The sequence below is a fragment of the Pomacea canaliculata genome, linkage group LG2, assembly GCF_003073045.1.
Source record: "Pomacea canaliculata isolate SZHN2017 linkage group LG2, ASM307304v1, whole genome shotgun sequence".
Classification (NCBI taxonomy): domain Eukaryota; kingdom Metazoa; phylum Mollusca; class Gastropoda; order Architaenioglossa; family Ampullariidae; genus Pomacea; species Pomacea canaliculata.
The window spans coordinates 39,777,238-39,802,255 of NC_037591.1; the positions used below are offsets into that span (position 1 = coordinate 39,777,238).

At 37.9% G+C, this 25,018-nt stretch overlaps 1 protein-coding gene across 1 annotated transcript in view; it reads left to right on the forward strand.

Annotated features, from left to right (window-relative positions):
• The window catches only part of LOC112556048 (tolloid-like protein 1), a 35,413-nt gene extending 25,437 nt beyond the window's left edge, over positions 1 to 9,976 (forward strand). Inside the window, exons 4-6 of the mRNA XM_025224660.1 lie at positions 5,872 to 6,025; positions 7,284 to 7,517; positions 9,969 to 9,976. Of these exons, the coding sequence (XP_025080445.1) occupies positions 5,872 to 6,025; positions 7,284 to 7,517; positions 9,969 to 9,976 (396 nt within the window). The remainder of the gene's footprint in view (positions 1 to 5,871; positions 6,026 to 7,283; positions 7,518 to 9,968) is intronic.
• The last annotated feature ends 15,042 nt before the right edge of the window (positions 9,977 to 25,018 follow it).

Consider the following 25,018-nt stretch of genomic DNA (forward strand, 5'->3'; position numbering starts at 1 on the left):
CTCTTACTCATTACCAGAGGAGTAGGTGGAGACACACTGCAGGTTGGAGAGGAGACCCTGAGACTCGAGATGCCAAGTAAGCAGACATTCCCCATGCGTTCTAGAGTTTTGCACAGACAACTAGTGAGAGCGACAGGATGGTAAGAGCTGGAATCAGAAGTAAAGATGTCAAGAAGGAGAAGATAAACCTGTGGACGATGAGTCAACAGCTGATAAGAAATGTTGTCTTGGCTTGGTGTAGAGTCCTTGCACTTTTGAAGAGCCTGCTACAGTTCATAGAGAGAGAGAGAGAAGGATAGATTGCATTTACGGAGTGATCAGATGAAAGTCACACCCAGAAGATTCCTGAACAGACTTCAGGCGCTGGAAAACTGAAGAGTGACAAGAGGAGGAGTTTAGAGCAATGGTGGATGTCAAGGAATTAGCAACATTTCCGGCATCTATGAGGAAAAAGTCTCCAAACCCGCAGATGGCCTACTGAGCCTGCCTGAAACCATCTCTTTATCTTCCTCATGGCCACTCATACCGCTCAGGAAGTGGTGCGGAAGGACAACGAGGACACAAACCTCTGCCAATCAAAGTTTCCTTGTCTGTTTAGAAATATAACGAGACTGAGCTCTACTGAGTTTAAAATGTATCATATTTTCAGAAGTGGGGTTGCGGAAGGAGGCATGGAGACAGACACATCAAATACTGATAGTCTTGTCCAGGGTAACCCAGGCAGCAACAGCTCGAAGAGGAGTTGAAAGTGTTATTTGGTTAAACAAAAGGAAGGAGCGAATGACAAGAGCAGTCCCACCTGAAGGAACTTCAGTCTGAGAGTCCTTACTTAAGACTCGAAAGAGGCCCACATCGTCGCTAACTTATTGTCTAAGCTGGGAAGCAGTGTGCTTGAGAAGTTAGGGGCGCAGATGGCAGCACTTACTGAGTCGCTCATGTGATGTTTTATGTCGATTAAATCTTTCTCAGTATGCGTTACATCACACGTCGAGTTTTGTATTCGGGGAACAGACGAGGTGGGGGCTCGTAAGCCACGTGGTAAAGTGTATGATCGACGTGTGAGAATTGTACGTATCCGGTAACTTATATGACGTGGATAGTGAGCATTTAGGTTAACTCATTCCCACGTACACAGACACAAACAGTCGTCCTGAATGACTGTAAGAAGTGACACCCTCAAGCTCAGTGCTTAATTTCATGCAAACGGATCAAAGCACAGCAGTCAATGTCTTTGGATGTCAAGACTTTTGAATGATGGAGGACGTAGCTAGTTAACTATCACCAATAGCATGCAATCATCTATTCCATTCAAAACATCAGCAGAGGCAAACCTAACAAAAACAATTTTGATGAATGTGACAGCGACCACAGAAAAAAAAGTCGAGTCACAATGCAAAGATCCAACGGAGACGATCAAACAAATAAAAATGTAGAACACAAAAATCACTGCTGTGAAAAGAGAACAATAAATTAAAGAACAAATTTACAGCCACGTTAGTAAGCTTTTCATAGACCGCACACAGAGAAGACAGGAGTAACCACTGAAAGCCCAGGACTCTTAATCAGTGATCGCCAGCGTGCATTCGTCTTAGTTTGTAATCAAATGGCATCTGCTTTGGAAGTGATCTGATATAGTGTTTATGAAAAATTTGTATCACCCAAAACATTAGCATCTTTGCATCTTCTATGAAATTTGTGGTTACAAATATCAAAGTAAAAATCTGGATTAAAAACATAAACAGCTAAAATGTGTACACAAATTTGTAAAACAGATTAAGTACACACTAAAAATGACCAAATAAAGTTTGTTTTAATTACTTTGCACAAGAGTTTACGACATGTATGTGCCTTGTATTAAAATGTAATTTCTTTTCACTTGTGTGAAGAGCATTGAGTCTGTTCTATAATGAAGAAATTCGCTGTGTGATTACAATTATTATGAATATCCTATGATAATTATCCTAAAATCTTCATGATAATGACATCTTTGATGCTCTGATGCCCAGACATAAAATATGTTAATTTATGCTGGGTCCAATAGGCTTGATGATGATGACGATGTGACGATAGTAGAAGCTGATGGCGGCTAAAGGCTTAGGTGTAGGTAAGCACTACAAGCATTGCCGACTAATTCTACCCGCCAACAGTCACAGGACGAGCGGCTTCGTCTCGTTCACGTTTCAACCTGGTGCGTGCGACTAGCTAATCATCGGGGAAGTCACGTGACGACAAACATTGCATACTGACAAACCAATGGCATTAATTTCTCAAGTCTAGATGAGGAAGCTGTTGAAAGGAGGAAGAGAATTTACTGGGGACCGTTGTCTCTGGTGAACTTATTAAACAGAGAAGCAGAACTGATTACAGACAGGAGTGCAGTTCAACTATTCTCACTAGACTCTTGTGAATGAACCAGAGCTAAAATCGGTGTCAACAGATCGGAGAAATTACATTAAGAGGTGAGTTTATCATCATCATCATCATCATCATCATCATCATCATCATCATCATCATCATCAAGGACAAAATGTAAATTAAAATGTATTTTTTAAAATCAGTGACGTCTTTTAGACTTTTGCTCCATTTACTGTAACCTGAGTAGCATTAAAAATGTGGAATTGATATGTTACCTGCCCAACAACACTAGGGTCGTAGTTATAAAGTGAAGATAATTAGTTTTTCGGAAGGTAAAATTAAGAACTCCAGGATTAGTATCTTCAGTGGTGTCCAGATCTTTCAAGCACTACTTCAATAATATTTTATTTTCCCTAGGAAACAATTTCACCGCTTTGTAACATCTTCTAGGGTAAAGCATCATATGCACGAGCTGGAAACCGCTTTCTAACCGGAAACAAGATGATTGTCCTTAAAATATTTATGTTGTTCCTGAGCATTGACTTTGCTATCTATCCACGTACCACAACAAAACTGTATGCAACTTATCGTAAATTTTATTAATTTTTGTATTTCAGTTTTATTCGCGGTGTTGTTCGGTTTGTTAATATGAGGCAGATGACAGCATTGTATGTTTGTTGTGTTGTGTTAATTGCATCCCATTGAATGTGTTTTATGATTCATATCCCAGGTGTGATAAGTTGACTTTTGTTTCATGTTACATTTTTGTGTTAAAACAATAATACCTTGAAAAACTGTCACAAGTGACAAACCTTTGTTCTCTGAAGGATTTATAGGTGTAGTAGATAATAAAAACTTGTTTGCACCACTGCATATCCTTTGGCAAAGAAAAAGTAAAACAAGAAAAAAACAAACAAAAAACAACGAATAAGGATGTAAAAAGACAATAAGAGGCAAAATTGAGTACAAAAACACGATTGAGTGATACTAGCTGGCTACTTACATTCACTATTTATGAACTGAAGTTAGTTTAGTAGTAGTAATAATAAAGAGGATTTCCAAGTGTCCATCAAAAAATTTCCTCAGATCGCTTGACATAAATCATGTATAGACTAAATCCCCACAACCACTCCCCTAAAACATGTAACAGACCAACTCACATGTACAACACACACTCACTCATACACAAAGTATATTACAGACACACGCTATACATGCTCACAGTCGTGTCTTCGATGTTTTGCGCAGTTTGGTGAAGTGTTTAAACATCTCTTTGAACTTTTTCTTGATTGGAACCACAATTCAGCGTTCTGAAAATATTTGAACATTGTTACACTTTCCAAGAAAGCTAATCCCAGTGAACTTTATACTTTTTGTCACAACCAGTTACCTCTCTTTCAAATAAATTCTTAAACAAAATAGTAAAACATAATACTGATATTAATAGGATCAGAAATAAGACCAAATGCAGTTTTCAGGAAGATTTACTGAAGAAGCCAAGGTATTTATTTTTAATTCATTATGTAAGAAAAAAAGGCGCATGCAAGACTGCGTTGTTGATATTATTTTACAATGCAACCTCACCTTTCGATTAATGTGCGGGGACAAGGGTGGACCTGACACGCCCGAAAAGGAAATAGTAGACATCTGGCTCACTTCACCCGACTTTTTCCCTCTCACACTTACTCGTCAACAAGCGTATTTACAGGTTGTCCCTTCCACCCGCGTGTGCAAACACAACCGACAACAAGGATGTTCAAAATATCAAATTATTATTGAAACAAGAAAAGCAAAATCAGGTTGAACATGTCAGAATCAGATCACGCACAGATACTTCGGTTCCCGATTTGTCATAAATTTTTTACCAGTTTGTAATAGTGTAAACAAAGCTACCTAGTCCTCTTAATAATACTTTATTTAATAAACACGCAGTTCATTTGCTTTCTAAGAAGTCACTAGGCGGACTAGTATAGTTTCTATTTTGCAATCTGATTAATTTTTTACATTTTAAATGAAACTATATAAAATTTATTAACTGGTCTAATGTTTTTCATCTCCTCTTATTTCAGTGATCACGATGACTATGCAGCTTCTTTTGTGTTTATTTACACTCCTGATTCAGCACCACGTACAGAAAACACAAGGTAAGATCAAGAGTGGGTCGCAGAGAAGGTAGGAATAGTTCGGTTTAAAATCAACAAGAACCTACTCGTCCCGATCCTTTCAACATCCACGTAGCCACATAAAACTCATGTTACGAGGCTAAATGTTGATTATGATGAAGTCTTATATTTCAGTCTAGACCTTTGTTGTTCCAAGAGCTTTGTTTACATTGTAGCCTGTGATGGTGTGTACACCTCACCCAGTGGCTCCGTCTCGTCCCCGCTGTACCCCAGTCAGTACCCGCCTGATCAAAACTGTACCTACATCATCAACACAACACAGGGCCATCGTATTACCTTGACCTTTGTTACATTTGAAATTAAGGCTGCAACCGATGACTGCGAGCTGGAACATCTGCAGGTCTGTGATTGTTTCTTTCCTATTCCTTAAGGACGTGTTTTCGAAAATTTTAGAAAAACAGATTTTATTATTGTGACACTTGTTTGGAAGCTTTGCATATACTGCAATATAATACTTTAATTGAGAGTTAGTATAATTTTTACTTTTTATTCTTTAAAATTCAAAGGCAAAATAAAATGCAGTTGGAGAAATAAAGAAGTAAAGGACAGCGAGAAATGGATAGCGATCACAGATAAATACAAGCGCAAAATTAAAAATCAAAACGATGTTGAGAAACATGCTGTAGAACAGCAGGTAATATTTTAATGCTTTTTTTCTGCAATGTGTCTGGTGTTAAAAACTGAAACCAAGACAACAAACATTATTTTTTTTATTCTTAACGGTATGTTGATATTGTTTATATTTCTTGGTATCATTGGCCATTACAATCGGTCCAAGACATATTGCTTAGGAAAATTGTTAAAGATTGTGCCCAGGAAATGTATCTCTTAGTTTATCTCTCTATTATCGTCACATCTTTCCCCACAGTCTCCCTCATTGTCTCCTCTGTTTCTTCTTGCATGCAATGACCAGAATATCTCATTTGATTTGTTTAATCGCTCCTTACTATGACATGAAAACACAGCAACACGTAAAAGGTTTTTTTTATTACATATGTCAAATTAGTTTATTATTAGTCAGTCTCTCTTTTATCTCCCCAGCTTATTAACATTACTGCGTTAAAGTCGTTTAGTAACAACACCCTGTATCATTTTCTCCTCGATGGTCCGGAATCAGGTCTTGATCCAGTTCTCCTTATTGTTTTGATGTTCTATATAATTTCTATATTTAGTATGTTATGTGTTGTACAAATACATGTTTGTAGAAAACTCAAGGTGACTAGGGTGTGCGGGATATTTTCTGACATGACAAAAAAGTGAAATGTACATGACCATTAGCAATCATAATTGTGAATATTTTTCATATTCAATAAATTAATGCCCACATCCTAAGATCCGGGATGGAAGCTCCGAGCTGTCACCGTCTATGGGTATCTTCTGTAACACTAGTGTTCCGGACAGAGTGAGGTCCACGTCTAACACCATGTGGATCAGATTCCGGTCTGGCTCTCAGTCAGGCACTGGCTTCAATGCAACTTACTCATCAGGTAAACAACAATTTCTAAATCGCTACGATTATGTCCTTTTGCTTTTATAGTTTCGTTTTCCATTGTATAATTATCTGGTAAATGTCACTGATATATAGACACACAGAAATACTACATTTCAGATGATTTCCCCTTGTTTGTTTATTTTAAAAATTATCGGTTTTGCCATTCATTGTTCTCTTATTTGTTTTCACGCAGGAAACAGATCAAACTGCAAACGTGTGAATGTAATAAATAATAGAATCACATGGCGATATGTCCCTTATATCAAACAAATCATCATTTACATAGTTATTAGTCGAATCGTAATATATTTTATCGACAGCACTGTAGCTCCTTAGAGAGAAGAGGTGATGTGAAGAATATCTTTGTAGATAACAAAGTCACCATCTTAGAGATCATCGATCGAAGGACATGAACCACAGCGGAGCAAAGTCTTTGCAGTTGTGTCATCGCCATCTCTTAGAGAGGCTTTAATAATAAATAAAATATCGACATCATGGTAAAAAATATGAAATGTCGCCTGCAGACAGATTGGTTTTGTTCAATTTTGGTTAGCAGACGTTGCTCTGAACAGACAACTGATTACATGCACGAGGAGATGCTGGTAGAAGAAGGAGAATACAATGCAGATGCAATAACAGGTTGTAGGGCACGAAACTCATTAAAATCTTGCAGTTCACCTAGTTCACATCATGGGAAAAGAAAAGCTGATCGCAAGATTTCGATATCAGTAAATGTAGGCGACCATCGTTAACCTCTTCAGTCAAGGTGCTGAGTAAACTCATCTTTTTTCTTTTCTCTCTGTACTTCTTTTCACTCTCTCTTCCAAATGTTAACTTTTGAAATACAGGCTTTATTTGCTTCAGAAAACCTAAGTTTACACCAGAATACCCTGAGGTTTTTTGACTTGGGAATTCGCTTCAAATTAGCTGGGCTGTAAATACTTTCTCCTTCTCAGGTGCAAAGGTTCTTTGTATGCAATACTGTCACTGAACACAACACGAAATTGGGAAAGCCAGCATAACACTTAAATGATTATAGTTCTTTTCTTTACTTCGTTTGTTCTATTTTTTTCCTTTTTGTCTATTTTTTTCTTCCGATCTCTTTTTTTCAACAAGTTTTTTTTCTTGGGTTTATATTATTGTCGTATACTTTTTGATAACCGAAAAAAGTTCATGTGAGACAGTTTCTGAGATAACATTCTTTGACCGCGAACTCTTCACCTAAATGTGAAACCAGCTTATCATGTCCACAGCAATCATTCCACAGAAGTTTCTCCTTGTCACTGACACTTATAACGGCATCCATCGCATAGACATCGACACGGGAAGTAATGTTACAATCCTGCCCAATGGTCTAGACAACCCATATGGTATTGACTACGATCCAGTAGACGGTCGTGTCTATTGGTCAAATGCAGAGGAGAAGACCATTCGATCCGCTAACCTTGATGGCAGCGATGCTCGGCTGGTTCACAGTGTTAGTAAAGGTAAAGTAGCTTACAAACACTGTTGTCATATGTTCTAGATTAATTACATAATTGTTAAGAGCATTTAATAGTAATCAGTATAAAGTGATTTTGTATAGCTTATTTGTTTCTTCTAAAGTTAAGGAAGAAAATGCAAAAAGGCAAATACAAACGAATAAAAAAATTCATAATGCAGTTATAGGGACATATTAGCTCGCAACATATAGCAGCAAACAAGATTCATAATTCTTTATTCCGTCTCACTCTAATGAACTTGAGGTATGAAAACTATATAGATACATGCTCACACATATTCCTATCTTTATAAATAGTACCTATTACATGTATTCACATACACACACCTACTGATTGGTTTAGTAGAACTAACAAAAATATACAAACACTAACAGAGAGCGGGTGCGATAATAGAAGCAGTAATCAACAGGACACTCAAGGGGGGGTGAGCGATGATCATGGTCGAGGTAGGACGCGTCTGTACCTCGGTGTAAAAGAATGCTTTTATTTACCTAAACAAAATCTTCTTATGGCCTGTGTTGGTGGATCAGCACATCTGGGATACAAGTCTGTAGATTGTGTCTAAGAAAATCCAATGGATAAAATTTTTTTCAGTGAAATTATGGTAAAAAAGTAGAAACTGAGGCAAGCCAGTGAAATTGGCGGCGAATTGTGATCACCTAAGTAGAGGGCTGCTGAGCAGTGTGGGGTTACCCTGTGGGGTTTCTTACTTCTGTGTTTTAAAATAATTGTTTGTACGAAAGACTAATGGGTCCAAAAAAGATAAACGATGATAAAAAAAGAAAACAGGTTACCAGCCCTAGCGAAATCATTGTGAACACGTCTGCTCAGAAAACTGGAGAATTGGAAGGAAGAGAGAGAAGACAACGAGAGAGGGCAAACAGTGTCAGTCAAACATGCCGACTATTGGTATTTGGTTTACTAATAATCTAAAAGCATGTATAAAGTTAAATTATGAGAGTAAGCTAGCCGAAATTAGAACATTGTACAAGATTTGGCTGAAAAGACAGTTAACTCCATTAGGAAGAGTAGCAGTACTCAAGTCCTTAATCTTGTCAAAATTAACACACTTGTGGTTATTGCTGCCAAATCCCCCAGATCATATTGTTAACAACATTCAAAAATCTATATTTCAGTTTGTGTGGGGTGGAAAAAAGGATAAAATTAGCAGAAAAGTGTCTATTAAAAAAGTATATAATGGGGGGATTGACATACCGGATGTTAGAACTTATATGAATGCCTTAAAACTAACATGGTTGAGGAACATAAAGAAAACCAGTCATAGTTGGAAAATGATTATTATGTCCTCACATAAAATGTTAAATTACCTAGACAAACTTGGCCCAGCAGTTGGCTCTTTTGTAACTGTAAATAGTTTCTGGAAGGATGTTTTAAAAGCGTACGAGATAATTGGAGAAAGTGTTGTGTGTAAACATATTGAAGAGATTATATCAGAGCCTATTTTTTGTAACAATAAAATTAAGATTGGGAATAAACCATTTCTGTATAGAAGTTGGGTAGACAAAGGGATATATTTAATTAAACACTTGCTTGATGAAAGAGGAAATTTTCTATCATGTCAAGATGTTAAAAGGATATATGATGTAAACATTAATTTTGTCTCTCTAAATGGTTGCATAGATGCCATAAAGGAATATATGCATCAAGACAGAGAGAATGCAACTGATCCATCACCGCTTGCCTATGATACAAATACAACTCTTAGTGTAATTCAATCTATACAGAAAGGTGCAAGACTGTATTATGATAACATGGTAACTAATACACATGTGCCTAACTGTTGCTCAAAATGGGATACAAGACTAAATAGAAATGTAGATTGGCACATTATCTTCAGGAAAGTAGCCAAGATTAAAGATATTAAATTAAAATGGCTCCAAATCAGAGTCTTGCATAGAATACTGGGGACAAAAATAGCTTTATTTAATATGGGTCTAGAAATTGATGATTTTTGTAACTACTGTAGATGTGAAAAAGAAAACATTCAACATATTTTTTGGAAATGTAAATGTGTTCAAGATTTCTGGCAAAACTTTCAAAATTATGTGTCAAATAAATGTGGGATTATGACAAGGATGATATTAAGTAAACACCTGGTTTTATTTGGATGCAGTAATAACTTTAAGACAGATGATGTACTGGATTTAATCTTACTACTGGCTAAATTATATATATACTCTTGCAGATTCAAAAAAACCACACCTCAGTTGCAACCATTCATTCAGATACTGCAATATAGATATAAAATTGAAATTTTTAATGCACGCCTGGAAATGAAAGAAGAAAAAGTTGTACAACTTTGGCTACCTTATATGAAACTTGTTGACCAAAACTTAAGCAGTGACTAGACTTTCATACATGTTGACATACACTACCTTATATGTCTTTTATATTGTTATGTATGGTATGGTGCAGTGGAGTGAATGGCTTAAACATAGAATATGCCATATGATTAATAGGTAAATGAAGAATAAATGTTTATATATGTGAAAAAGAAGGCTAGTTGTTAGATACTAGATAGTATATTGAAATTACTTTAAATCAGAGTCCTGCACAAAATGTTGGGGACAAAAATGTCTGGCACTATTTAATGTTTCTGATATTGGTATGTATGCTCGTTATAATTCAAGAAATATGACTTGGATGATTTTGTCATGTAATGTAATGTGTTAATGGAAATAAATGTTTATATTAACAAAAAAAACAACAAAACAGGACACTCAAGCATGACAAAAATCTACAAGCAAAAACGAAAAGAGATTAAGACAAGTCACATTCAATCCAGGTGGACAGGAGACATATCTGATAAAGATCCATCTGGTGTCTTTAAATCAGTGTGGATATGGTTTACTGTAACGAAGTATTTTCTGTGTGTTTGGACGATCACTGAAATGTCTTCATTAATACATCCTTCACACATCCCCGCCATCTGTCATAAGTCTTATGGCTTTATTTTACTGTCCTCTTACGCTTGTGTAGTCAGCAAAATCACTGTAAAGTAAACAATAGTCGTTAGGAAAGTGACAGGAAAATAATGAAGTCTGTCTGTAGCTTATGTAATTCATATTATGTAGCTATGTAGGAGAAGGACATTATCAAAGTGGAAAACAGTTACAAGTTCTATAAACAGTATAGCTACATAATTACAAAGAAATTATCATATTCAACCCGGGGTTGTACCTTCGATTAGTATACTACGATACTCAAGAATTAAAAGTATTTAATAATAAATCATAAATAATAAATACGCTAGGATAAGATACTAAATTTATAACTAAAGTTAACAGAAGAAATTATTTTTACTTTATTTAACTCGATTATGAAGTCGCACTTTGTGGTAAATCCAAGGTAAATTATAAAATTACATTTCAAAGAAAAATATATACAACATCGGTGATCGTTGCAATGTTTAGTCCGATGAAAAAGTATATTAATGGTTACACACATGTAGAAATAAAAGTCCGGATAAAGTTTTAACTTGTTACTAACTTGTGAGAGAACCGGACTTAGTAGCTTCTGAAGATCTTGTTGAATTTTAAAGAAACGAAAGAAACTATTTAATTTCTATTTGGTTTTATTAATGTGTGTTATTGGTTCAGTGACCGAACTTGATAACTCTGAAGTTATTTGACCTAGTGTAATATAATCATAAATATTTATTTGTTAACTGTCTTTAAGGAGGTTATCTATGGGGCCTTTCTGTGGACTCTGTGTCGAGGCTACTATTCTACACCGACGACGGCAACAAGGTCATCGGAATGATATCACTGGACAACAACAGTCATCAGATTGTCGTCGATTCAGACATTGGTCGGTCTAGGGACATCGAGCTGGACAAACACAATCGGTGATTATAATAAGACTTGTAAATGACGATAAACACATTGAGCTCCATATTTTTAAAATTTTTATATTGCTGACAAATAATATAACAATTTATGTTAAAGACTTTATTCTTAAAACGTATACAGCTGTGTGATGTACATGCTAATACACTCGAGACTTTGGATACGATAAGAAAGAAGCAACAAAAATTGTTTTAAAGAAGAGAATTAAAAAGTTAAACCAGAAAGAACAAAATACTTTAAAGACATTGAGTAATAGTTCAAAGAGATGAGATATAAACCTGCTTTAAAATCGTTCTCCAATTATTTGTACAAACCACAGTGTCATCTACTGGAGTGACTCTGTCTGGGGTAAAATAGAGAGGTGTAACTATGACGGCTCGGACCGTGAGACATTTGTTTCCGCATTCGTGCATCTTAAAGGTCCTAGTGGTCTTGCTTTGGACACAGTAGGTAAGATGTTGAGTTATTTTTTGCCCCTGTCATTTATTTGTAATGTCAAGTTTTTGAGATTATTCTTACTTGTCTTTTTGTATCATTATTTAGTTCGTTATGCTTTTCTCATTTGAAAACCTAGATTTGTTGTTAGAAAGTTCACTTTATTCTCTTAACCTGTGTATGTGAGGATTTGTTGTTACTTTTTCGTATCTCAATTTTCTTTACTTTGCTAAAATTTATCCGAAGGTGTACATACTCGAGTCTATCCATACCTGATTTCCTCCATGCTGTGCGTTGGTATGTATCTGAAGAATGTACTAACAACAGCATGGGTGTGTGAACGGGTGGATGAATGGATGTGAATGTGAAGGGAGGAGACTTTACTGGGCAGATGCAGGTACACAGCTGATAGGATGGAGGGATCTGGACGGCAGAAATACTGAAGTTTATTTTAGACATAAGGACTCGTATTTTATGGGCCTGGATATCTACCACAATGAGTTGTTTGTCACGGACTGGGGACTTAAAAAGTAAGCACTGAGATTTCTTTCTCTTACAGCTGGAAACAATGTTGTTTGTAACATGAGGACAGGAGGAACAGTATAGAGAAAAAGCCTTAAAACAACATTTTCAGGTAGCAACAGTGAAAACCATTTAAATTGCTTTTACATTTGTCAAGGTTTTGAAAATTCATTATGTAATACCCATACTTTGCCATTTTTGTTGTGTGGTAGCGAAATTCGAGCTTTTGGAATTGTGATGTTAAAGAAAAAGAAAGAGGGAGAGACAGAGACAAAGTTCAATGTAGACTCAAAATGTCTGAGTGTCAGGGACAGGGTTGTCACCCATGACAGGTTATACACGTGTAACATGTTGTGTGAATGTGTGGTCGTGTCACTAAATACTGTTTACTGGAGGCGAATATTCTATCAGTTCCGCCATTCCTCGAATAGCCTGTGTGGAGAATGAAGTTTGCATACTTTAAGAAATAAAAGAAAGGTGAAAAGTAATTCCTTGTCCAGACAAGATAAAACTTTGTAAATTCCCTATTGATATTCTCATTATATTTTGTTACTTTGAGCTGTTTTAAATGCACTGAATTGAACTAATACTGCGCTAGTAATGGAATTTGTGGGAGAAAGATGTATTTGAATCATGTGTGAATGTGTAAAGTATATATGACGGAGGACAAATTCGAATAAAATGAGCAGGAACTGGGGAGAAGAACTTAGGAACAACGAGCCTCGACACGCTCCCAAGAAGAGAGTCAAACCCTTCTTCCATCTACGTTTTTGTCAACAGAGGGACTAAACCGATATATTACAGAGGTTCTACACCAGTCACAAAGGGACTGCACCGAGATATTACATAGGTGCTACCCCAGTCGCTAAGGGACTGCACCGAAACATTACAGAGAATGTACCCCAGTAAGAAAGGGACTGCACCGAGATATTACAGATTCTCTACCCCAGGTGCAGTTTTCACGGGACCTACTTGAGCAAGGGGAACTACTCAAGCTGTCATCCGACTCTCATCCGTGTTTCAGAGAATATTGAGATTGTACTGAGAGGCGGCGTTATCATAGCTACTCCCTGATGAACGAAGAAACTCCTCTAACCGATAGTTTTCTTCGTGGGTGTGTTGTGATAAGTAAAGCGTAGTTCATAACACAGAGACAAGGGACGCTACCCTCACATAGAAAGGCCGTACAATGTAACATTTTGGTTTGTATAGCGATTTCCTCACACTTATAGACAGGGTCAATGCTCTCGACATGACTTTCCACAGCTCATGGAAGAAGCTAGAGTAATGTTGGAGAGCAATGTAATGTTGCAGCTGTTTGGCTAATGCGACTTCTTTCTGTACATAAGACAACACCTGATGTAAGTTTTCTACATCCATCAGTTCAACAGCCATCTGCAAGCTTGTTGGCAAGAGATGGGCTACATACACTGTGGTTTGTATCTTTGAGACTTTTGTCTATTCCTGTATATAGCTGATAGACACAGGCCACAGTGTCAAACTTCACGATGACCACTTCTGATGACGATGACTCCTTGATCAGAGTGATCTTCAACTTGTGTTCTGCCAATGGTTGAGAGGTGATGTCGTAAGGCAGGGATGCCCAACCTTTTTCGGCCTGCGGGCCATACACATTTCCGACAGGCGTGTCACGGGCCGCTTCACCTCAAAAATACAAAAAAAAAAAAGAAACAAAATAGAGCAGATACCATTTTTATTAGAAACAAGTTGTACTTACCATTAATTATGTAGTAATTAGTGGGATATTTGAAGTTGTTTACCCGAAACCAACTTCTGAATGTCCGGCTGCATCGTAAAGACACCAAGTCGGAGAACTGAATCGAAATGTTCATCCATCGAAAAAAAGATTAAGAGACGCCCCTACGTAGGGATAAATACTTATTCTTCCCTTTTTTTCGTTTTTAAGGTCTTTTTTTATTACTAACATGCCGATTTCCTGCACTGTGGGCAGAAGTTTCGCGGGCCGGATATGGCCCGCGGGCCGTAGGTTGCGCATCCCTGTCGTAAGGGATACTTGCTGGTGGACAATCAGACAGCTGAGATTAGGAACAAGCACAATGCTTTGTTACTGATTTGTCTGACATAACTTTTGTCTGTCTTTCGCCACTTGCCACTGAATCTATGAACTTGACCAGCTCCTGTTTTAGCAAGTCTCTGCCCGGGGCACGTGCAGCCTCTAAACGGCCCTGAATTCACATCTACAGTTAGCAAAGCTAGTGTGTCATCAGTAGGAAAAAACAGAAACTCAAGCCAACGGAGCTGAAATCGCCGGACGACTACTGATACCGATGCAATCGCAAAGCAGAGGAAAACTGTATGAAAAGGTTGACGCAAAGGACTGATTGGTTGATCTTCAAGATCTTTTGAAAAAGCCGTTAGGCAAAAAAGACCATCAGACGACGGATAACCTGAAAGTAACATAAGAAACCAAAGTCAAACAGTCCTGCTCAGCACCGACGCAACGAAAAAAGCACCGGCCTACACCATGTGGGAAACAGATATAGATGCATGGCGAACATTTTGACTGTAAAATTAAATTAGCCGACACACATTCTTCATCAGATGTTGGATTATCCGGGTTTCTAAGAAATCAAACTATATAAACTGTGACTCAAGAGGTGTGCGAGAAGAAAAATGTGTGATAGTGTAGAGAGGGTGTCGGGATCGGTTGAGAAGGTATATATAAATAAAAATATTGAGGAGTTGATGTGTTGTTGTTTTTTCGTTTACAAACCCACATGACCTCCTATGGTAATTTTTATGTTTCAGATAAAATGTTTGATTGTAATCATTTGAAGTTATATAAAAATTAAAGGTCCAGCTTAGGAAAAAATAGAAAGTTTAAAGAAAAGAATAAAAGGTATGAGAAGAATAGGACGTTAAGCCAGTAAGAAAATTTTGTTGTACTTTTTCATCTAGCATCTCACAGGACCAGCCACTCTTGTCTCTAGTAATCGACAGTGAGAAGGTCAGGTACACTGTAAAAGATGACCAGTCCAGTCATGTACGCCAAAAGCAAACGTTTTGAAGTTCACTGAGATTTTTTTTAAATATGTTGGCGCATTAATGACCAATCAAACAACTCTTACAGAAAATTTTTATCTTTAAATATTATTAACAATAACTTCAAAAGTAATAGTTATGATAGATTAAACACATTTGCTTACCAGTAGGGCTACCATTTAAGAAAAGTACCATTTAAAACTATTTAATGTTCTGCTCCTATTATAAAAACTCGGTTGCTTGCAGTTTTACTTTCCCATGCATCATTGTTATTAACTATAGTTATAAAACAAACGAAATGTGTAGTGATGTTCATACGATGCTTTGTACTATATTTTGTATTTCTCTGTTTCCCCTCACTACCACCATCTTTCACCACGTGATCCTTTACATAGGCGGCACTTAAAGGGGGATAAGGGGGGCAAACAGCAACCATCGCCTAAGGCCCCACGCCTGATGGGGGCCCCGCACTAACACGTGCACCATGGCGATGAGGCAGGCGGTAATGTGTTGTTGCCTGCTGCTTATGTTGTGTCCGCTTCCAAAGGCCCCCCAATTCTATTTATCCAAAGCCCCGCATCCCCCCTAGCGCCGGCTCGGTCTTTTAGTAAACCAACAAATACAACAAAGTAAAATAGACATGATATAACTACAAAGAAAGTTGTACTCATTTGGTATTGTGTTTATACAGAAATCTGGCAAAAACAACACATATCTATCGCATTGGCAAGGATGGAACAATGACTGCGACAGTACAAGTTAATGGAAGAGTAAACGATGTCCGGGTGTATGACGAGGAAAGAACAGATAAAGGTGAGTAAACATTCTGTACTGACAGGCGCATAATTATTGACAGGTACAGTGACACACACCTGTACAGCAAGATACGAAATAGCGAAACTTTACAACACGTGCTTGGTGTTAATACCTGATGAACTGGACTTATCAATGGTCTGAAAAGTTGAATTTGCTTCCGATGTACAATGTTTGACCTCGTGACGTAAGAAGTCATTTTCGTTTTGAGGTCAAAAGTGAAGTGCGCTGAGCCTTGTGCAGGTTTTCGTCAGTTTGTTGTGATTAGTGGGTGGGTTTGCTTGTTCCTCTGTTTATGCTATCTTTTCGGAGTCTTTTTTCTTTTCTTTCCTGTTTTCTCTCTAAATTTCTAGCTAATTAATAACCCTGTATTTTATATTCTACTCACGAGGGTTCGCGTATTTGTTCACTCAGGAGCGATTGGTTTAGTCGCTAGCTTAGTTCGTTTGAGTGTCTGTGTGACTGTGACTGTGTCAGTCTGTGAAGCTTGTCCTTCTTGTTTGTATCTCATAATCAACAGATGATTTTGTTCTTTAATGTGAACATTTCATATCCTAAGATCCAACTACCTATACCCCTTATTTATATTTTCAGTATCTACCTCACCAGCGCCAACAAGTCCAGGTAGTAACAAAAGCTTTGCTTTTTTCTCAATACTTTGTGTTTGGGTCCAACCTCTCAAATAAAATAAAAAGCACTTTTAAAGATAATTTATTGCACTTATGTACTGACAATTATGACTGTTATTTTGATATCATACTTTCGCTCATAATTTAATGTCGTTTTTCAGAGCACATAGTGCGTTACCAAATGATTTGTTATTAAAAAAAATGTATGTACTGTAAATTTCGGACCATAAGCCCCGACTTTTGTCTCAAGCTTTCAATCCTGCGGCTTGTTAGCGGATTTTCAGATTCCATTAAGTTTTTCAATGAGCTTCATGTTAAAGTGTTAACTTTATTTTGAGACAGTTTTAACTGCTCACATTTTAAAAATCAAAGACACATACAGTTGAAGCATTCAGATCAGTAGCTGAAGCACACACCCTCATCATGCTGAAAGCGAGACGAAATACCCACGATGCAGCTTTCAACTTGAATTTCTTGAAAAATGTAGAGACTGCTTAAAAATGTAGTGGGTGAGGTTACATACAGGTGAGCTCAATACATCGAAATTTGGGTATCTATATTATAACTCAAGAGAAATATATCAAAACAATTTTTGGAAATTTGTTATTACTTTTATTACATTTTGGGGAAACAGACTCTGATGGCGCTAAGACTTTCAAACATCATTTTGGTCGGCGTCATCGTTCCCTTGGTAGTAACTGCTGGTATCGCATTCTCATCGTTTTATCAAAAAAAAAAATTAAAAAACCAGGAAATATAATAACATGAAAATAAATTCAACTGCACCAAAACAATGAAAAAGTTTAAAGCATTCATTACTTTGAATACATTTTAATTAAACATGACAAACATAACAGTCACACGGCACAAGTACGAATAATGTCATGAATTATCTCCAATTTCACAGTTTTGTGTCCACCAAATTCACGCGTATTGTCCTAAGGTGACAGCAGTTAGAAGAAATCACTCGGACATCGTCGGTCATTTGCTGCGGCCATAGGGCAAAGGTTACACACTGTCACACAGTGTTGCTGTCGCTATAGCAACTCTCGAGGAAAAGAAGAAAAAGTTTTGATTATTTGTTCTACCACAGTGACAATTCTTTTTTGGAAGAGTGAAGAACTAAAACATTCTCATAGCTTCTGAGTACACAGACTTTTATTCACCGTTACAAAGGTGAGAAAGTAAATCAGTCTTATTGTTTGCAAGACTTTTGTCACATGTAGCATACACAAGACTTGAAGGTTTTCATAATTCATAATTTTCTGTAATGTGCAATTGATTAAAAATCTTAGGCAGTGTAATCGCTTCTTTTTAACTGTTTTTGCTATTTTTCTGTCTTGATTATTTTTTTCTGAAGAGAAGAGATAAAATGATTGAAGTTGATTTACTTGGCTTTAGGAACGTTTTAAACGTCTTCAGTTATTCAAAATGTAGAATCTGCTAGTTGTATATGTTCCTTTATTCTCGAAACAGAATTAAAAGCTTGGAATTCCACTCTTAACTAAAGGACTAGCGGTGAGTATTTGTCCACTGCCATCTACAAAATACATGATACAAGATCACTGTACCATGACAAAGGTCAGAATCGTCCACACGTAAGTACGATCCATAGTGTCAACAAACTGAGATCATAGAATTTTGCGCGGTTTAAGCGAATTCACGAATGACTGGACCGCGGTTTAATGGCCCTAAACTGTCTGCAGTTCCAACCCCACTATCAGCTGTCTGCCCAAGGTGAACCTGTGGATGTACAGTCCTGTTGTCTATATTATGGACCTCAATCTGCACACAATGATGTCAGTAAGCTTGTGTCTCTCCAGTGAAAGTGATAGTTATTGTGATATTTGTTTACAGGACGAACGCCGCCACACATACTACAGCCAGTTACAAGGTCTCACATACATCCACCCATAAGACTGTCTTTAATCTCGGCAAAAATTGTTGCCACTGATAACCATTAGAGGGATTTTAAACGAGTGTAGTAACTGGATCGGTGTGTGAGATGCAAATGTTTAGTTTTTTGCTCGTGAGCTCAAAACAAAGAAAAATTATGTATGTGTTGTCAGCGAAAATATATCATACAGATATCTTGTATTGTTATGATCAGACCTTTTCAATGAATAAAATGTAACATGTTCGTGTGTTACAGCCTGGCAAATCAAGCAGACTGCTAATTGACAAGATCAACATAAGACCACAGGACACAACTCCGGTGTTTGCTGGTAACATGGGACATCACTTCCACAGAGAACTGAAAACTGAGCTACTGTGTGTGTTGATGGCAACTGCAGTCATATCAGAGTTTGGAGTCCTTTGCAATTGTTGTCAGAGACCCTTTTCATTCTACTTTAGTACGAGTATCATTCAAGAGACAATATGTGTGATTATTGGTAACAGGGGGCATCACTGGGACGAAAACCTGAAAGCAAAGCTCCTGTAGCTGTGTGAATATTGCACCCAAGACACCATTATTTTCATTTCATGAAATACATTGAGCATGTTCATTATTGTTTTATTTAACTTTAGTTAAGTTAGAAATAAGTAACAAGAAATCTTACTGACATTACTGTTTTAACCAAGAAGGGGTAAGTGGTAGTTGCTCAGTGTACAGGCAATAGCATCCTGCACTGGCGTTGACCCAATGATATACAAATAAAATAACTGTGGCATTCTCTATATCTGTTCAGCTTCAATGCTTTACTATCATTGTTTACTAACGCTGACAACTGAGATTACAAAGAAAACTGCCAACGTTTCATTTTTTTTTAAAACAAACAACATTTAAGTCTGTGCATTGATCACACATGGAGCTTGTGAAGACATCAACTGTAGCCTACCTGGTCTTACCTGAGTAAAGATGTTGAGGGGATGTCTCAGCAGGATTTAAAACAGAATATTGTACAACTTGACATACGGTCATAACAAATCTTTGTGACTTAAATTCTGGTAAAATAATGTTATGTCTAAGACAATATGTTATAATTTCTTCTTGAGTTACATTTTATTTGTATTTTTATTTATATTTTTGTTTGAGCCATTTTGATCCTGAACAAGGATGTCCTCACCTATTTTCACGCCCTAAGTTCAAGAAAGTAAAGAAACGATACATCATTTATCATCAAAGAAATAGTCTAAGCGACATATCCTAGGGACCTGGTGATCCCATCATACACGGGAATAAAATAAAACTAAGCTACTGACAGCCAAATATGGCAGAGATAGGTGTCATTATTATCTCTTCTCGAAAAATGGTTACATGCCAATATTTAGAGGGCAATCTTTCTTAGTCAAGACGGAGAGAAACCTACCATAGTAATCAAGTTTACGTTTGAAATATAAAACATGCATTCATATTATTAAAAATATTAAGAAGTTCCTTTTAAACCCGTTCAATAAAAGATTTTATCTGCCCTGTTGTACACACTGAGGTAATAATTTAAGCAAACGGAGACATTTCAGTAGTAAGTGAAGATTGACAATGTAATGTACACTGTTTTACACAAACACAATAGTAATTGATAATTGGAAAACTGTAGAAAAGCCGAAAACAAAGCATAAAGAGAGTCAATCTCATGAATGAATTACCACTTTTATTCGTGGACAAAGCAACAGGTTCCAACGTTGTAAAACACATGAAGTTAATTTTCTTCCCTGTAAATGGCGAGGGGTACATGGAAAAATCACTTTCTTGCTTATTTTACCTCTCGGAAATAAAGAATTGTCATTTCTTAAAACCTATTCATTCTCTTGCGTTCCAACTAGCATACAGCTAAGGGTGATAATCTCTGCCGCCCAGCAGACAGGGGTGACAACCCCCGTTCCTAACATTCACTTACATCAGCCTTTTTTCAAAAAAAATAAACGTTGGACATTTTACTGGCTTCAGCTAAGCAACTAATTAAAATAATAAATAATTTAAAATACCTAGGCACATCTGAAGTCCTCTTATCGAACGTTTGATGAGCTTTCTTGAGCAGACGTAACCTAAAAATAGTTCGCATGTGAAGTACGACTGATTGTGAGGTGAGACTAACTTTTGTAGGCATGAGAAAGATGTGCAAAATTATTGTTATTGTAATCATTATTAAAATAATGCAAAAAAATTGTTGTTACAGTGAAAAAAAAATAGGGAAATGAATTTGCAACCAACAAGGAAGAAGAACGAAGTCACCAAAAGAAGCATCTTTACCAAAAAAAAAAAAAACAACACAAAAACGGATTACCCACAAATATAATTTACAAAAAGAAAACAAGAATAAATATATTGCAGTACAAACTAATCGCAACAAAAGCTTATCTTATAATAAGGAGTATAAGCAACCTATGGAAAGGATTGACAAAAAGTCAAAAATCTTTTTCTTTAACAGCAAAACTTCATTAAAAGGACACAAAGAAAGCCAAAAGCGTTAACATTCTGAATATAGAATTTACTTTGCAAACATAGTTTTAGCATTTCAGTCTTTAAAAGGTTGCAAGTTTCAAATACATTACCTACATTTTAGAAAGAAAAAAACAAAGAACCATAGAAAAATTCCGTCAAATTTTTTTCGACTCTCTGTCATTGTAGGCAAAGTATCGAAACGGATTTTTAACTGGAATCAAATCAGAGAAAAAAATCTCTAAAACGGAAGAACTCATTCACTTACGAGACCTGTGTCAACAGAGATAAGAGCCAGCCAAGTTGGTTTTTTAGAGCCCAGTGACCAAAACCCAATGTGAAGCAAGACAACACCGTGTCTCGTGTAGGAAGTATTATTATTCATCAAAAGATAAATGTTGTGTAAAGACAACATGGTGTCTGCTCTAGGTTTTATTAGCTCTTACTCGTTACGAGAGGAGTAGGTGGAGACACACTGCAGGTTGGAGAGGAGACCCTGAGACTCGAGATGCCATGTAAGCAGACATTCCCATGCATTCTAGAGTTTTGCACAGACAACTAGTGAGAGCGACAGGACGGTAAGAGCTGGAGAGGTCCCATTCTACAAGGGGTGGTGCCCATTAAAATCCGCAAAAAGAAAGGTGGGTGGAGCAAGTTGGGTCAAAACCAAGTCCTGTCGGGATATCCGAGCAAAAGGAGGAAGACAGACGCATCAAATACTGATAGTCTTGTCCAGGGTAACCCTGGCAGCAACAGCTCGAAGAGGAATTGAAAGTGTTATTTGGTTAAACAAAAGGAGGGAGCGAATGACAAGAGCAGTCCCACCTGAAGGAACTTCCGTCTGAGAGTCCTTACTTAAAACTCGAAAGAGGCCCACATCGTCGCTAACTTATTGTCTAAGCTGAGAAGCAGTGTGCTTGAGAAGTTAGAGGCGCAGATGGCAGAACTTACTGAGTCGCTCATGTGATGTTTTATGTTGATTAAATCTTTCTCAGTATGCGTTACATCACACGTCGAGTTTTGTATTCGGGGAACAGATGAGTTGGGGGCTCGTAAGCCACGTGGTAAAGTGTATGATCGACGTGTGAGAATGCAAAGATCCAAAGGAGACGATCAAACAAATAAAAATGTAGAACACAAAAATCACTGCTATAAAAAGAGAACAATACATTAAAGAACTAATTTACAGCTACATTAGTAAGCTTTTCATAGACCCCAAACAGAGAAGCAAAGAGTAACCACAGAAGCCACAGGACTCAGTGATCGCCAGCGTGCATTCGTCTTAGTTTGTAATCAGATAAGTTTAAGCAGCTTAAAGGGAGACTCAAGGCTTGTGATAAGGCTGTGGCGACGGTCAAACGTTTCAAAACTATATTTAGTTACAATGACAGAGCACGAGAGCAACACAGGAGAAATAAAGGATTCGTTTCTCACTTAATTAGCACTTATTAGCACTATTTCGGTTACAGATGTTTATAAAAATCGAAAAAATCCAGTGAAATCGACCCTTGTGTCCTTCCGCCGAGTAATCGTGATAGCTTCTCGAGATAGAAGACTTGTCTCCTTATGACATCAGTCTCTGAATGAAGTGTCTGTGGACATTGGGAAGGTTTAGCGTTGGATCAGTGATATACAAACTAATCTACAATCAAGATGGCTTGGAGCATGATACGTCCCACTCTTTGGGCTTCCACAGCTTGTTCGTACTGGGATCGAGCCTTTCTATTGGTATGACCCTCTCTTTTTGTATCGCCTTGTCTTTAGGAAAGTGATGAAAAGAAAATTTTGAATCTTTTTCCCATCTTTTCGTGGCAATCGGGTGCAGCACATTCTCGAGGCAAGGTTCTCACTATGGAAACAACACGTCATAGGGTCACGTGACGGAGAACGAGATTTAGTTGAAGCATGATCCAGTCTATGACGATCAGGAAGATTGTCGGTGAGAGCAGACAACCTTGCCTCACTCCAGTCCTCACTGCGAAGGGGTCAGTCAGCTTTCCCTTGTGTATCACCCGGCATGTCGAGTTCTCATACAACTGCTGGATGATGGCAATGAACTTTGGTGGAAATCCGTAGTGCCGCATCAGTTCCCAGATGGTTTCCCTGTCTACGGAGTCAAAGGCCTTCTCAAAATCTACAAAGGTTATGTATAGTGGTGACTGCCATTCGATGGACTGTTCGATAATAATTCTCAGAGTAGCGATTTGGTCGGTACATGATTTTCCCTGCTGAAAGTCTGCCTGTTCTTGCCTAAGTCTCCTATCTAGGGCAGTTTTCAGTCGCTCCAGGATGATTTTGGTCAACACCTTGCTTGGAATGGACAACAACTTAATCCCTCGCCAATTGCTGCACTGTGTCAGGTCACCTTTTTTGGGTAACTTCACTAGGTAGCCAAGCTTCCAGTCTGCTGGAACTTGCTCCTGTTCCCAAATTTTCTTCAGCAGGGGATGTAGCATCTCTGCTGCGGTTGTTCGGTCTGCCTTGAGTGCTTCTGCAGGAATGCCATCTGGGCCTGCCGCCTTGTCAGAATTCAAGGACTTGATGGCATCGATGATTTCTGTCTTGGTTGGCGGGTTGGTATTTACTTGGACCTGTTCTGCAGCTGGGGGAATGTCCAAAGTGTTTGTTGGTGGTGGTCTGTTAAGTATTTCATCAAAATGTTCCACCCATCGTGATCTTTGTTCTGCATCCCCGGTGATGACGCTGCCATTCTTATTCTTTATTGGTCTGCATGCATTGGTGTTTTTCTTTCCTGACAGAATTCGTGTTATTTCGTATAGTCTCTTTGTGTTATTTTTCAAAACTGCTTGTTCTGCCTCTTCTGCCATCCTGTGTGCGAACTGTCTCTTGTCGTCCCTTGCGCTCTTCTTCACTTCCTTGTTTATCTCCCAGTATTTTGCTCTGAGCTCATCCTTTTCCTGCTGGTCTTGACATTGGTTGATCTTCTGCTTCAGCTCTTTCCTTTTCTCTATCTTTTGCCAGGTCCCTAAAGTCAGCCATTCCTTGTGCTGTTTTCCTTTTTTCCCCAGAACGTGTGTGCAGGCCGTCTTACAGGTCTTTTGTAATCCTGTCCAGTGGTTAACCACTGTTTCTTCCAGGAGTCCTTCCAGTGTAGCAAATCTGTTTTTAACTTCGCAGTTGAACTCATTTTGCTTTTTACGGTCTCTAAGAAACTGCACATTGAATTTGTGGTGCGGTCTGTCTGATGTGTCGTGGACTTCAGCTTTATCTTCATGGTTGCCACAAGCAGGTGGTGGTCTGTGGCTACATCTGCACCTCGCTTTACTCTGACATCCAGCAGGCTCCTTCTAAACTGGCGATTAATGGTGATGTAATCGATCTGGTTTTCTGTATGTCCATCTGGCGAAGTCCAGGTGGTCTTGTGGATGGTTTTGTGTGGAAAAACTGTGCCTCCAATTACAAGGTCGTTGAACAGGCAGAAGTCTGTGAGCAGCTCCCCATTTTCGTTGCAATTGCCTACACCGTGCTTTCCCATTATGTGTTCTTTGTCTGTGTTGTCATTTCCAACTTTGGCATTCATGTCACCCATTATGATCTTTAGGTCTCGTTTTGGAGTACGAACAACCAGAGCTTGTAGGGAGTTGTAAAAGTCTTCTTTTTCCTCCTCTTTAGCTGCGTTAGTAGGTGCATAGCACTGGATGATCGTGATCTTTCTGCCTTTGGAGTTGAACCTGGCTGACATGAGTCGTGGGGAGACTGGTTCCCATGCTACCAGCGCTCTTGCAGCCTCTGGTGTCATGAGCACTGCAACTCCTTGTGTGTGGTCATGGTCAGGGTCGTCATGTCCGGAGT